This window comes from Rhinolophus ferrumequinum, chromosome 25 (assembly GCF_004115265.2).
Source record: "Rhinolophus ferrumequinum isolate MPI-CBG mRhiFer1 chromosome 25, mRhiFer1_v1.p, whole genome shotgun sequence".
NCBI lineage: Eukaryota > Metazoa > Chordata > Mammalia > Chiroptera > Rhinolophidae > Rhinolophus > Rhinolophus ferrumequinum.
This window is the reverse complement of record NC_046308.1, coordinates 24,431,927-24,446,274: the sequence shown is the minus strand read 5'-3', so window position 1 is coordinate 24,446,274 and position 14,348 is coordinate 24,431,927. Positions and strand designations below refer to the sequence as shown.

Genomic DNA, 14,348 nt, shown 5'->3' with positions numbered 1-14,348 from the left:
GTCCAGGCTGGTGCCCATGTCTGGGGCATCGGGGAGGACCTAGGGCTGCAGGACCAGGAGTTCTTGAGAGTGGGCCAGTCTGGGAAGGTGGACATGGGGCCCTAGAGTGGGGCCTCTAGGGCAGATGAGGACCCAGCCACCCTGCTCAGCCATCTCTGTTGGGTGCCGACAGTGTGCTGGTCATCAGCCCGTGATCCCACATCCCCACCCTGAAGATGTTGCAGAGGCCCAAGCCCAGGCTTGACCTAGGGCCTTGCCCTCCCCTAGGCCTTGGCTCCCCCATCTGCTGCCAGCTCTGAGACCCCCATGGTGGACACCTGGGTGTTGGTTGAGGGAGTCTGGACCCACGGCAGAGGGCAGGGAGGTGATAGGGATGTGTGCACATGTGCAAGTGCCTCTGGGAGCGATGGGCACTGTGCGCTGGCTTCTGTTAGGAGAGCACGCAGATGGATATGCTCAGGCCTGTGGGCCAGGCTGGGTACTCATGCACACATGTGTCCCTGTCAGAGGGACCATGTACATGTACGTGTCTGCTCAGGTCCCTGTCTGCATGTGTGTGCCCAGGCGTTTGTAACGGGGGCCAGGCCTTCCCATGATCACTGGCTGACTCACTCTCCTGCCTGCTTGCCTGCCTGCCTGGGTGAAGTCATCGCCCATTTTTAGCTCCCTGAGGTCATTTACCAGCGGGGGATCTTGGTGCCTTGGAATCCCGCTGCTGGGCTGCCCCGGCTGGGTGTTGGTGGGTGATGCTGCAGGGTTGCCAGGCCTTGTTGGGGGTGCCTGGCTTTCCTGGACACCCCATCCCCTCATTCTCCTCACTCTGCACTGTGTCAGACCCTCGCTGCATGCCAGAGTGAGAAAAATAAGCATTGGGGTCTGAGATGTAGTCTTGCCCCCCAGCCAGAGAGTAGGGGCTTTTCTCTAGTGTGAATGCAAATGCATGCAGACCGACTCAGGGCCGTGTCCCACTGGCAGTGTCCTGGGCAAGGTCCCAGCCCACTCATGTCAGTCTTCCTCTTCCTCCCGCCCCTGCACTTGCAGCCACCAGGGTGACTCCTGAGGCCACTCCATACCTGGCCGCCCCAGGATCCAGCAGAGCTCAGTGCCTGCTACACATCTGCTCCTGCAATTGCCAAATACAGATGGGACAGCTTGAGGTCCCAGCAGTGACAGGCTGTTCCAGCACCTTCTCCTGCTCCAGAACTATCCTGGCTCCCCAGTGCCCTTGGAGAAGAGCCCAGGCCACCCTGCCTGGCAGCTCACCAGTGTGTCCCCACTCTGGGCCTCAGTTTACTTCTCTTTCCCAGGGAACAGTACTCTTCCTTCCTGGCCAGGTCTCCAACAGGCATTCCACCTGCATCCCAAGACTGAAAAGGTGACAGCCAAGGCTGTGGCCCACGAGGGGTGAGGTGTGGCTAAAAGGCTTTGCAAAACTGCCGTCTGTATGGATGCTTGAAATTCCCCCGTTTGTGAAGTTCTGGGTAGATCTTCTCCCCTCTGTCAGGCCTTAGTTTCCCTTTTATAAAATCACGTGTTGTCCCTTGCTTGGGGGGAGTGGGAGTGTGCCTTCTATGGCTTCTTTTCTGTGTCACCAGAGCCCTGGTGATGCACCTGTCTTAACATGTTGGTGCAGGCCCCTCCCTGGACCCCTGAAGAGGTTGCAGGGACCCAGAACCTCAACGTTATGAGCAGTTGGGAGGATCAAGCATTTCTTCAGGACAGGACCCCAACCTGGGCAGATGTCATATGCTGAGGACCTCGGCAGGCAGGCCCTGAGGCAGCTCTGGCCACCTTGTACTGCATACTTCCGAGGACCAGGGACAAGAGCAGAGTAGGGCCATGACTCCAGGCAGATGCGGGTGGGAGCTGCTGGCCTTCCCTGGGCCTCAGCTCTGTGTCTGTGCAGGCCTCAGAGGCCTGGGGCCCAGGCAAGGGACCTGTCCTTCAAGGCATGGGGCCTGGGCCCCAGAGCAAAGCCTGTCCTCCTGCTGACCCAGCCCTGGCTGTCCAGGAATGTGCTCCTCGCTGTCTGATCCCCACAGCTTGGGTTTCAGCCCCTATCCATCCTGGCCAGATGCTGATCCTGGGACACTGGCGCTGTGTGGGGGACCCATGTAGTCAGAAGCCCAGGAGTAGACTCTCAGTGATACTCAGTACAGCAGGGGTCTGGCCCAGCCCTGCTGTGGGCTGACCTGTCTCATTTGAGCCTCAGTTTCTCCACTGGCAAGTCTGGCCCGTAAGCATGTGGGCCTTAGAAGGGCCTCTATCCAGAGCTGTCTTTGCTGGAATTCCACCATGGTCATCCCCTATAGGGATGATGGGGGCGGGGCAAGGTGGGGAGCACATGTTGAGAATGAGGCAAGTATCCAGGAGCTGAAGGCTGAGGTTGGGAAGACATGGGGGAGGGTTCCCAGGGAGGGGACTCCGGTGTTGTCAAGGACAAGCCAGGCCTCCTTGGCCTGAACCCATTCTCTCTAGGCTGACATGACACCCAGGGTTTTGGTGGGAGGGCACCGAGTGGTGCCACCGAGTGGTGGGAGGCACTAAGAGTGCCTGGGCCGGAAGGAGTAAGGGTATTTTGGTGCTCTGAGTACACAGGGCATTCTGGAAGCTGGGTATTTCTGTACTGCTAGGGCGTCTAGCTGGCCTTGGGGACAGCAGGAGCCTGCATGTAGTCACAGGAAGTTGGGGAGCAGTACTGAAACTGCCACTGCAAGGCCTTTGCACTCCAGGTTTCTGGGGTGGGGCAGGGAGAGGCCCGGGACACCTGGAGGGCCCAGCCAAGGGTGGAAAGCGATGGTAAGAGAGCATCCTGCGGCTCCCACCTGGCCTCCTTGATCTTCCAAGAGCCTGCGGCAGTCGGGCCTTACAGCTCAGATAGGACTGCCCAAGACTGCCTCACTGGGGTCCAGGACTTAATTTTATTTACCAGCTCAGCCCCAGGAGGTCCTGGGATGGAGGGCCAGCCCCTGGGGCCCTCTTTGGGATGGGGCAACAGGGCAGGATCAGCCCAGAGGCAGGAACATGTTGCTGTACTCACCAGCTGGGGCTGAGACAGGCCCTAGGGCGGTGGGTTCCGGGGGCAGGGACGAAGGCATTCCTGGCATCCAGGCCAGTAGGAGCATCTTTACTCCAGGGTGGGTGAGCACTCGGTTCTCCCACTAACACCCACCCACTGCCCCCTTGCCAGGAGCAGAGCCCCGGTAGCCAGGTCTCCCTGGCCACGATGCCGGAGGCACCTGAGGTGCTGGAGGAGACAGTGACGGTGGAGGAGGACCCTGGCACACCCACCTCCCATGTGTCCATTGTTACATCAGAAGATGGCACTACACGGCGTACAGAGACCAAGGTATGGCTGGGCCCAGGTGGTGGGCAAGTGGGCTGTGCAGCCACAGTTGTCCCATCTGTAGAGTGGGCGCATGGCTAAGCCTCCCTGGCACCATTCATTCGGGTGGAAGACTGAGGCCACTCTGGCTCTGCCAGGTTGTGTCCAGGTTTCTCAGGCTGCCCAGCCCATCGGCTACCCACTTACTCACCAGGTCACCAAGATGGTCAAGACGGTGACTACACGAACAGTGCGCCAGGTGCCCATGGGCCCAGATGGCCTCCCCCTCCTGGATGGTGGCCCCCCGCTAGGGCCCTTCGCTGATGGCCCCCTGGACCGGCACTTCCTGCTGCGTGGGGGCGGCCCGGTGGCCACGCTGTCCCGCACCTACCTCAACAGTGGGGGAGGCTATCCTGACAGCCCCGAGCCCCGTGATGTCCCCAGCTATGGCAGCCTGTCCCGTGGGTTGGGTGTGCGACCCCCACGTGGTGGCCCCCTTGGCCCAAGCCCCGGCGATGGCTGCTTCACATTGCCTGGCCGCCGTGAGGCCTTCCCTGACGGCCGTGAGCCTGTGCCACCGGCCAGCCGCTCCCAGCCCGAGCGTTTCCAGGCAGAGCCGTACGGCCTGGAGGACGACACACGCAGCCTGGCTGCTGATGACGGGGGTGGTCCGGAGCTGGAGCCTGACTATGGCACGGCCACGAGGAGGAGGCCTGACTGTGGGCGGGGCCTTCGCACTAGGTGAGCACCCTGTGCCCTGCCACCGCCTCCAGAGCGTTTGCCTTCCACTCCCCCACCACAGCGTACCCCACAGGTAGTCTAGCTGCCGGGGCTGAGTTAGTCACACGCATGTCAACTTGAATTGGCCTCCATTTTTCCCGAGGACAGCAGCAAGGGCAGCTTCTGGGATAATGGAAGTTGTACTGGGCACCCTCCCTGCCAATCTGGGGCATGAAAGAAGCTGGTGACAGTGCTCAACACCTGCTGCCCCTGCTCTAGGCAGATGACCCGGAAGACATGAGCCCAAAAGGCTCAAGCTGTTTCTCTGATCTGAAGGCCCAGCCTCTCCCCCGGCCTCTATTTCCCCCATGCACAGTAGCAACCAGAACCCAGATCCCCTGGCCCTTCCCAGTGTTGCCTCTGGTTCTGTCCCCTCTGCTCTCAGTTTCTCTATCTGTAGAGTGGGAACGTGACCACAGCCTGAGTCTGGGTTATGCTGCATAACTGTGGGCAAGACACCTGACCCTTCTTAGCCTCACCCTGTCCCCTGGGAAGTGGGTTTAACGGTGACAACCTACAAGGACATCTTGTGCCCTGGGGGACTGGTGGTCTGAATGCCCCTCAGATGGTCCTGCCAGGATGACCATGTGCAGGGAGGATCACCTCCTCCCCCCACATCCTGGCACCAGCCATAGATGAGCCTCATGGGAAGGTGGGACCCCCCCCCCCCAGTCATGGACAGATGTTTCATAGAAATGCGTTTAGCTCAGAATCAGCAGGTACTGCGTGTTGATGGGAGTGAGTGAGTTCCCGTCTGATGACCATTGGCTAGGGTTTGGCTCTGTCATTGGTTCTGAGCAGTTGTTGCTGGGCTTGGGTGTGACTCTCAGCACCCACGTGGTCCGTGGGGCCAAGTACCAGTGCTCTAGGCCCAGCCCCACCCTCTGTAGGTTCACAGTCCCCGGGAGAAAGTGTGATGGGGCAGCTCAGGGGCAGGGCCCGTAGCCGCTGAGAAGACGTTCACGTGCCCTGCTCACCCACACAGGGCCTATGAGGATGTGGCAGCTGATGGTGGTGAGCTGATGGAAGAGCGGCCCCCTTTCCCAGCCACGACAGCACCCCTGGCCCAGCCAGAACGGGGCAGCCTGGGCAGCCTGGACCGGGTGGTGCGGCGCTCACCCTCGGTTGACAGCGCCCGCAAGGAGCCTCGCTGGCGGGACCCCGAGCTGCCCGAGGTACTGGCCATGTTGCGGCACCCTGTGGACCCGGTGAAGGCTAACGCGGCTGCCTACCTGCAGCACCTGTGCTTTGAGAATGAGGGTGTCAAGCGGCGTGTACGGCAGCTGCGGGGGCTTCCGCTACTCGTGGCTCTGCTGGACCACCCAAGGGCAGAGGTTCGACGCAGGGCCTGTGGGGCACTGCGCAATCTCTCCTACGGTCGAGACACCGACAACAAGGCCGCCATTCGGGACTGTGGTGGCGTGCCCGCCCTGGTGCGCCTGCTGCGGGCCGCCCGGGACAACGAAGTCCGAGAGCTCGTCACGGGTGAGTGGCACCTGGCTGCCCTGCATCTTCCAGGAAGAGACGAGAGCAAGGCTTGGCCAAGGGAAGCACCCCATTTAGTCAGGAGTCCCAGCTACTGGGGGCAGCCATCAGGCTCAGACACTGTGAAAGGTCCTCAATCTCTACTTCTGGACTTCGCTGCCACTGGTGGCCCTGGCACTGGGCTCCTTAGAGAGACCCTCCTCCTCACCTTGCCCCATGTCCCCATGACAACTCCTCTGAGTCCAGCCTCCCTGGTCCCACCCCTAATAGGGCAGTGGTGGGGATTGTGCCTTGTGGGACCTGAGTGGCCAGGCAGGGTCACATGACCACCTCTCTGTGGCCCTACGACCCCAGGAGTGGTAGTCCCACCCACCCACGTGGTTGGGAAGGGGTGGAAAAGAGATAGCACCTGCTGTGTCCAGCCCCAGGCTCCCTGCCAGCCCTTGCTCTGTGTCCCAGCCCCTCTTGTTTCCTCCCCAGCTTTGAGCCACTACTGGATGCCCAACACCTCTCACGGCTTTTGTCACCTCTGGTCTGAGCTGGGGTATGATGGAGGGTGGGTCAGGTCCTCAGCAGGGTCACGTGGGAGGTAGGGAGGCAGTGCCTGTGGTCAGCACTGGCTGGTCGATGGTGCCCTGCAGGCACACTCTGGAACCTGTCATCCTACGAGCCCCTGAAGATGGTCATCATTGACCATGGCCTACAGACACTGACCCACGAGGTCATTGTGCCCCACTCGGGCTGGGAGCGAGAGCCCAATGAGGACTCCAAGCCACGGGACGCCGAGTGGACTACTGTCTTCAAGAACACATCAGGCTGCTTGAGGTGGGGGCGGGGCTGGGCTTGGGCACCCCCGAGCAGTCTCCCAGGGCTATTCTTGGTCAAGGAGGCGGGAGCCAGGCACCAGAGCCTACGTGCAAACAGCTGTCCTGGAGATAGCCATGTCCTTGTATCTCAGATAACGTGGAAGACAACTAGTTGTCTAAGTCTTAGGGCTTCAGAGCCATGTCACAATTCCTGCCCGAGGCCTGTGAATGAGACCTGACGGGGCTGTACTCACCCCCAACGGCTGTCTCTGAACAAGGTCTGCCACCCTGTTGTGTGGTACCCATGGCTACATCCCTGCCCAGCTTTCACTCACTCTCCTATCACTGTGACAACCAGGAGTTGGGGAGCCAGGACCTTCATCCCCAGTATGCCTTGGAGGCCTCATCCCACCTCTTTATGACCTCTGCCCCCCCGACCTTAGGAGGCCCTGCAGAGACTCCACAGGCAGTCCTTAGTCCCCATAGTCCTGACTGTCCAACAAGACACCCCCCACCCCATGGCCTTACAGGGTCCTGACCTCAGGAAAAGCAGAGCCCAGAGCTTCCACTGGGGCACGGGGAGCCCACAATTTCCTGTGTACCAATTCAAGCCTCTGGACCTACCTCTGTGCCTTTCCAGTTCAGCTGGGAGTCAGGAAATGCCCTCTCCCCCAGGAGATGCCAGGCTAGGGTTTCTTCCCCAGGGTCTCAGCCATCAGACCACCCCTGCCCCACCTTCACTGCTCCAGGATGGTATCATCTGCTAATGGCCCCAACAGGGCAGCATCAGGGCCCATTTTACAGATGAAGACAAGACCCCAGGGCCAGGCAGGGGTCAGGGGAGTTCCCACTGGAGCCAAGGGTGATGGTGCTTGCTCTTGGCCACCCAGGAACGTGAGCTCGGATGGTGCAGAGGCCCGGCGGCGACTCCGGGAGTGTGAAGGGCTGGTGGACGCACTCTTGCACGCCTTGCAGTCAGCAGTGGGCAGGAAGGACACAGACAATAAGGTGGGTGGGGGGTGGGGGGGCGGACAGGGCAGTCTCAACAGGTCCCGGGATGGCCAGTCTCTTCGTCTCCCAGCCTCCTACAGAGGGTTGTGGAGGAAAACCAGGAACGGGGCCCAGGGGCTTGAACTGTCTGGGAGGCAGAGGGGAACAGGCACGCACATCTGGGGCAGCGTGGGTCACCTTATAGTGGCCATACTGTGAAACAGGCCTGCCACAAAGCCCCAGACAAGGTCCTACATGCAGTAGAGGTTTCACCCTTTTTCTCCCATGGCCCCTCCCTGAAGCTTCTCGCCTATGTGGGCCCCCTAGCTCAGGCTTCCATATCTACACCCCTGGTCCTCTTGGTACACTCTGGCTGTGGCAGTCTTCTCTGAGAGAGTCAGCATTCCCTGCACCCCGCCCCCAGCCGTGCCCCACCAGCTCTCCTCTCCCCACAGTCGGTGGAAAACTGTGTATGCATCATGCGGAACCTGTCCTACCACGTGCACAGGGAGGTGCCTGGGGCTGACAGGTACCAGGAGGGTGAGCCTGGGCCCCCCAGCAGTGCTGCAGGCTCCCAGCGCCGGAGGCGGGATGATGCTGGCTGCTTCGGTGGCAAGAAGGCCAAAGGTGGGACTGGGGGACCACTTTAGGACCACTTCTCCCTGCTCCCTGGGCGGAAGGTTCTCTATACCCACGGCAGGCAGGGAAGCAGGGAGCCAAGGAAGGGGCATCATCCTGGGGTACCCAGCTGACAGGCGCTGCTGCCTTTGTCCATCTGCACTGTGGGGCCCCCAGGGGAGGGCAGGAGGGAACCCATGTGGTGGTTCCCACCCAGGCCTGGATCCAGTCCCTCAGCTCTGGGAAGGGTTCTGTGGACCCGAGTTTGGAAAGCACTGACGGCGGTGCTGCCTCCTGCACTGGCAGAGCACCTAGACTGAGAAGCCCTGAGGGCAGCACTGCACCCCACCTGCACAACACCCTTGCCTCCAGGGTGCGGATGCCAACATTCCCCACCCAGCAACTGCCAGGTGGAGCCTGCACTTACTGCACCTACCTCACTCGCGTGGCCCTTTTCTGATCCCTGTCCCACTTGTGGGCACTCAGCCCTCAGCAGTAATGGGATGAGATTCCACGTCCTATCTGCTCAACCCAGGGCGTGCAGTGGGAAGTTGAGGCCCCCGGGAGGGTGTGGGGGTGCTGCCGCTCAGGCTCATCTCCTCTCTCCTGTGCTTCCTCCGGCTGCCTAGAGGAGTGGTTCCATCAAGGTGAGTCCCTGTTTGTCCTGCTGTCCAGCCCCGGTGTGTACAATGGGCACCAGGGAGCCACCCCTTCTCAATTGCTCAGGCAGTGGTCTCCATGACAACTGCAGGGCCTTCCAGCCTCAGGGCCCTGCCCCATCCCCAGTCCCTTCTCTGTGCAGCCATCTCCATGACAACGACAGGAATATATCTTGGACTGGTTTGGAGGACAAGGGGCTGTCCCTCTGTAACCTCAGACTTTGTTCCTCAGGCAGGGCTGGCCCTGGAGCTGGGGCAAAGCTAAGATGGGCAGGGCCTTGGGGTGTCCATCTCCAAGTCTGCCCCCCTGATGGAATGGGGCCATACAAAGGCCGCAGGAGATCAGGCAGGGTAGGGGCCCCAGAGCATCTAAACTTAGCTCTGCTGCCTTCCAGAGGAGGAGAAACTCCCTCATCTGGTGGTGACGCTCACAGAGGTGTGCAGGTTGAGGCTGATAGGTGTTAGGTGGTACTGCTGCAGGGGCTTGGCCTGTGAGTGTGGTCTCTCCTGGCCAACAGCCTGGTCCAGGGTCCAGGCCCCAGACGGGCAAGTTCCTCCATGGGTGGGACTCGGCCCTAGCCCTGCCTCTTGCAACCAGACACATGTCCTGTCCCTGTCAGCCCTCGGCTTCCCCGTCTGCACCTACCTGCCACCCAGCCAGGCTCCTGGATCCCTCAGGTCACACATTTGGCAGCCGCAAGGAGGCCATTGGGCAGGTCTGCAATGCAGCTACTAGCACCTGGTGGGAGATGAGTCCTGGTTGCTCAGGGCAGGGCTGGGACGTCTCTAGGGCTGGGCCCCACTGCCACCAATGCCCTCCCCTGGGCCAGTCTGCTGGCCTGAACTCAGAATGCCTCTGCTCCCTGGGCCTCGTGGTGCCTCGTCTTGGACATGGGGGTGCTTTTTGAGCTCGGGGCAGGAAAGTGCTGTGTCCAGCTCTCCTGACACACACCTGCCCACCACAGGGTCTGCCTCACTTCCTGCTGCTCTTCTGTTCCAGGGAAGAAAGATGGTGAGATGGACCGGAACTTTGACACACTGGACCTGCCCAAGAGAACTGAGGCTGCGAAGGGTGAGTGGGTGGAGGTAGAGTCCAGGCTCAGGCCTGTCCAGGTAGTGAAGCTTTGTGCCACCAAGAAGGCCTTAAAGGGCCTTGGGGATCCGATAAGAAAACTGAGGCCCATGGTTGTGGGGTTCCCCAGAGGACTGTCTGCTCCTGGGCCCCTGTTGAGGGTATAGAATCAGGGTCAGTGCCATAGGTCATTTTAGGCAGGATGGGGTGACAGGCCAGGCACTTGCTGGGTCACACAGCTTTGGAGTGAGTTCCTCAGTGAAGGGCAAGGACTGGCTGGCAGGGCCTCCAGTGTCAGCTGAGGGGCTTGGGTTTACCCTGAGGGGTTTGGGAGCCAGGAGGATGCAATCAGATCCAGTACGGAGGCTGGGCCAGATCACCCTGACTCATGCAGGACAGTGGTCTGACCGCCACGTCTCCTGTGTCTGTTGAAGACCTAATGTGTGCTGGCACTGTTCTGTGTAACGGGAATGCAGCCTGAGTGAGAGACGTCCCACCTGGTGAGCCCTAGGCCACAGTCCACCCTGCGAGCCCAGATGCCACCAAGCAGGGTGGAAAGGACCAGCCACAGGAGGTCTGGGGGGAGCATCACAGGATAAGGAACCGCCTGGGCCAACACCAGGGGGCAGCGTGTTTGGAGAACAGGAAGCCCTGCCAGGCTAAAGTGGAGGGATCATGGGACATAAGGACTGGGGAGGCGGTGGTGACATGGGGCTGGAGGACAGGGGACAGGGAGATAATGTCCAGGAACAGGCAGAAGCCCTAGTATGGGGACAGCAGTCTTGGAAGCCTGCTCTGCCCTTCATCTCTGAAATATGGTTGCCAAGTGCTGCCAGGCCTAGGGCTCATGGAGGATGGGCCATGTTGCTAGGGGAATGACTCTGGTAACACAGCCTCTGTTACACATGGAAGAGAGCTGGCCTTGTTAGGGAAAGTGGGTCTTGTTGCTAGGCCCCATCTTCCAGTTGCACAGCCTCTGTTAGCTACCCAGGAGGGTGGGCCCTATTGCGAGGGAGTTTGAATCCTGTTGCTAGGGGAGTGGCCCTGGTTACAAGGCCCCAGTTAGTAGTGGGAAGGGAAGTTCCTGTTGTGAGGGGAGCAACCCTGATTGCTGCCTTTTTCCCCACCCAAGGCCTCCTGGATGCTCCAGTTGCCAGGCAGGTTTAATACCATTTCTTTGGCAGCAGGGTTAAGGAAAGACAACCTTGCCCAAACCCATTGCCTCCTCATGGAGTCTCTGTTTCTGTGAAGTGGGAATGCTTTTCCTCTTGGGTGGCCATAACATTGACGTTAAACATTCCCTGACTGCACCACACCCATCCCTGGGCCCCAGCTCACCCTTGCCCTGGGATGAGAGGGGAGGAAAGGGGTGATGGTAGGAGGTCTGGGTGACTGTGGGTTGCGGGTGTTGTGTGCGCAGGCTTTGAGTTGCTGTACCAGCCCGAAGTGGTACGTCTCTACCTCTCCCTGCTCACGGAGAGCCGGAACTTCAACACCCTGGAGGCTGCTGCTGGTGCCCTACAGAACCTCAGCGCTGGCAACTGGACGGTGAGAGGCCAAGTCTGGCAGGGAGGAGACAGAGAGGGAATCCCAGGAGTCCCTGTTGGTGCCTGCCCCTACCTTTGCCCATACTGGGGGGAGGGGAGGGGACACGGCGCCTCTCCACCGTCTGAGAGGTTAAGACACAAGGGCTGCAAGCAGTGCGCCCCCGGTGGTGGGTGGGTGGAGGGGAGCTTCTCTTGGAGGTGGAGTTGAGCTGCTGGGGTAGAGCTTGGTCAGAAGGACAACCCCGCTGGAGAGAGTGGTCAGGGCTCAGGTGGGAGAGTATCCGGCGTGTGCGGTGTGACGCTGCATGCTGAGCGCACTCTGCCTCCTCCGCCAACACCGCCACAGTGGGCTACGTACATTCGCGCCACCGTGCGCAAGGAGCGCGGTCTGCCGGTTCTAGTGGAGCTGCTGCAGTCCGAGACTGACAAGGTGGTACGTGCAGTCGCCATCGCCCTGCGCAACCTCTCGCTGGACCGGCGCAACAAGGACCTCATCGGTGAGGACGCAGGTGGGGCCGAGCCGGGATGTGAGCCGGCTGGGCGGCCTTGGAGGGCTTGGGTATGGGTGGTTCAGGGGTCCGGCCCACCCCGTCGCTCGGTCGCCGCTGCAGGAGCTCCGGTCTCCCTGAACCTGTCTGAAGCTTAGCCCCCAGTGCACCGTTTCCTTGCGCGTTTCCCTCCCCTGAATCCCAATCCTCCCTGCAGGGGCGGGCAGATGCGTGTCCTAACACGCGCCCCCGCCCCTCAGGGAGCTACGCCATGGCGGAGCTAGTGCGCAACGTGCGCAATGCTCAGGCCCCGGCACGACCCGGGGCCCGTCTGGAGGAAGACACGGTGGTTGCGGTGCTCAACACCATCCATGAGATCGTGTCCGACAGTTTGGACAACGCACGCTCGCTACTGCAGGCCCGCGGAGTGCCTGCTCTGGTGGCCCTGGGTGCCTCCAGGTGGGTGTGGGCGGGCCCAGGGGCGGGCCTGGGGTGGCTGGGAGCCGGCCAGAAACTGACCCCATCCTGGGCCTGGCCGCAGCCAATCGGTGCGCGAGGAGAAGGCCGCGTCCCACGTGCTGCAGACAGTGTGGAGCTACAAGGAGCTGCGTGGTGCCCTGCAGAAGGATGGTTGGACCAAGGCGCGCTTCCAGGTGCGGGCGCAGCCTTTCTCTCTCTTTGCCAGGCTGGGTCTCTTGCTGGACCACCTCTGACCCCTGTCCCTGTGTGTTTTGTGCCCTGTCCTTTTCCAGTCCGCTGCTGCTAATGCCAAGGGGCCCAAGGGAGCACTGAGTCCTGGAGGCTTCGATGACAGCACGCTGCCACTGGTGGACAAGAGCCTTGGTGAGTAAGGGATGGGGTTGGGGGGCTTGGGAACCCATCCCTGAGGTTCAGGAGTGGCTCCTCCACCTGGGTGCATTGATGGCGACGAGGCAGGTAAGGGGTAGAGGAGGGAGGCAGGCGTTCTTACAGGAAAATGGCTCCAGGGTGGTACCTTTCGCTGATTGCGGTCTCTTACAGCTTCTATATCCAAGCTGGGGCGGGGCTTTGCCAGTGGGCAGTGGCTCAGCAGAAGGGTACAAAGATGTTAGTGACAAAGGGTCTCTGAGGCCATGGGTTTATCTGCCCTGGTTCCCCCACACACACACACACACACTGCTTGCGACCAGCCAGCTGCTTGCTTGTGCCTTGCAGATGGTGAGAAGCCAGGCAGCCGGGATGTGATCCCCATGGAGGCTCTTGGCCCAGGTGAATGCAGGTGCAGGGCTGCTTGTTTCCTGTGGGGGGGGAAGGGAGTCTGAGATGGGCCAGGTGGTCTTGCTGAGGGAGGGAGGGAGGAAGGGAGGAAGGGAGGGAGAGAGAAGGTGCTGGGAAGGGTTTCCCAAGAGGTTCTGGATAGAAAAGATTTGGTTTAGAGGTGCTCAGGGAGTAAGGGGCAAGGCAGCCATGGAGAGGTCAGTGCCCAGCTAGGGTATCTGGTCTGCCAGCTGAGGAGATGCTGTAGGATCCTGATCTGCCAGTGGGCAGCAAATGAGTGGCTTCAAGGCCTGAACCACATGAGGCCAAGGGCTGGTGAGAACTGGGGGGGAGGGGCTATGAGAACCTGTGCCTGGCCTCCAGGATGGTGGTGGGGCAGGGCAGGTGGGGGCCCTCTCCAAGTGCACCCTGTCCCGGAAGCCCCCTGTCTGGACTGAGAGGGAGGATCTGCTCAGTGGTACCTGCCCCTCAGAATTCCCCTTGTGCTCCCACCCCACAGACGGATACTCCACAGTGGACCGGAGGGAACGGAGGGCTCGAGGCAGTGCATCCGCAGGGGAGACCTCTGAGAAGGAACTGTTGAAAGTGAGTGGCTGTGGGTAGGTGCCCAGAGAGGTGGCAGGACTAGGGGTTGCCTGGAGAGGGGCCCAGGCAAGACGCTGAGTTTGGTCTGGGGTGGGGAGTGGCTCTCCCTGTCAGAAATTTCATGTCAGAGTCAGTCTGTGGGTGCAGCTGGTTCAAACCTGAGCATCTACTGGGAGAAAGGGGGCAAGTGACAGAGGGCACTGCCCAGCACAGTGCACAGGGCCAGGGGAGTCTGAGCAAGTGTGTCTGGACCCTTCTCTGCATGTGTGTGCGTGAGCGAGGTCCCACAATGGTCCTGTCTCCAGGGCAGCACCTGCCACCTGCTCTGTGCCAATCCACTGGCTTTGGGCACAGGCCTCCGTGCATCCACGAGTCATCCTGCATCTGTGCGAGCCACACAAGCTTGGCTCCCCGCCCCCTCAGCACTCCCCTCCGAGCACCAGCATCGGCCCTGCCCTTCTGACCAGGCCAGCCCCACTGTCAGCTCTGACTAACATACTCTGTTCTGCCCCTAACGCCCTCCTGCCTTCCTGCACACCGCCTGTCTGCTACAGCCCGACCCCAGCAGGAAGGCTCCTCCTCCAGGGCCCAGCCGGCCCGCAGTCAGGCTGGTGGACGCCGTGGGGGACACTAAACCTCAGCCCGTTGACTCCTGGGTCTAGCTTGCATGCCTGGTACGTTCTCTCCTCTGGTTGTTCGTCCAACTGTTTTCTGTCCTTTGGGCAGGGGCTTCTCA

General features: G+C 60.9%; 1 protein-coding gene across 8 annotated transcripts in view; it reads left to right on the top strand.

Annotated features, from left to right (window-relative positions):
* ARVCF (ARVCF delta catenin family member) overlaps window positions 1-14,348 on the top strand; it is a 59,020-nt gene that overhangs the window by 42,271 nt on the left and 2,401 nt on the right. For 4 of the 8 annotated variants that reach the window (XM_033097712.1, XM_033097706.1, XM_033097707.1 and 1 more), the window contains 16 exons: window positions 3,191-3,349; window positions 3,540-4,066; window positions 5,091-5,590; window positions 6,232-6,415; window positions 7,287-7,404; window positions 7,842-8,013; window positions 8,634-8,651; window positions 9,664-9,735; window positions 11,156-11,283; window positions 11,629-11,779; window positions 12,031-12,229; window positions 12,312-12,423; window positions 12,523-12,613; window positions 12,965-13,018; window positions 13,527-13,612; window positions 14,167-14,286. In XM_033097712.1, the coding sequence (XP_032953603.1) occupies window positions 3,227-3,349; window positions 3,540-4,066; window positions 5,091-5,590; window positions 6,232-6,415; window positions 7,287-7,404; window positions 7,842-8,013; window positions 8,634-8,651; window positions 9,664-9,735; window positions 11,156-11,283; window positions 11,629-11,779; window positions 12,031-12,229; window positions 12,312-12,423; window positions 12,523-12,613; window positions 12,965-13,018; window positions 13,527-13,612; window positions 14,167-14,274 (2,643 nt within the window). In that variant the 5' untranslated portion in view covers window positions 3,191-3,226 and the 3' untranslated portion in view covers window positions 14,275-14,286. Of the gene's footprint in view, window positions 1-3,190; window positions 3,350-3,483; window positions 4,067-5,090; window positions 5,591-6,231; window positions 6,416-7,286; window positions 7,405-7,841; window positions 8,014-8,633; window positions 8,652-9,663; window positions 9,736-11,155; window positions 11,284-11,628; window positions 11,780-12,030; window positions 12,230-12,311; window positions 12,424-12,522; window positions 12,614-12,964; window positions 13,019-13,526; window positions 13,613-14,166; window positions 14,287-14,348 lie in introns of those variants that run through there. The other 4 variants (XM_033097708.1, XM_033097711.1, XM_033097713.1 and 1 more) reach the window with 3 other exon arrangements.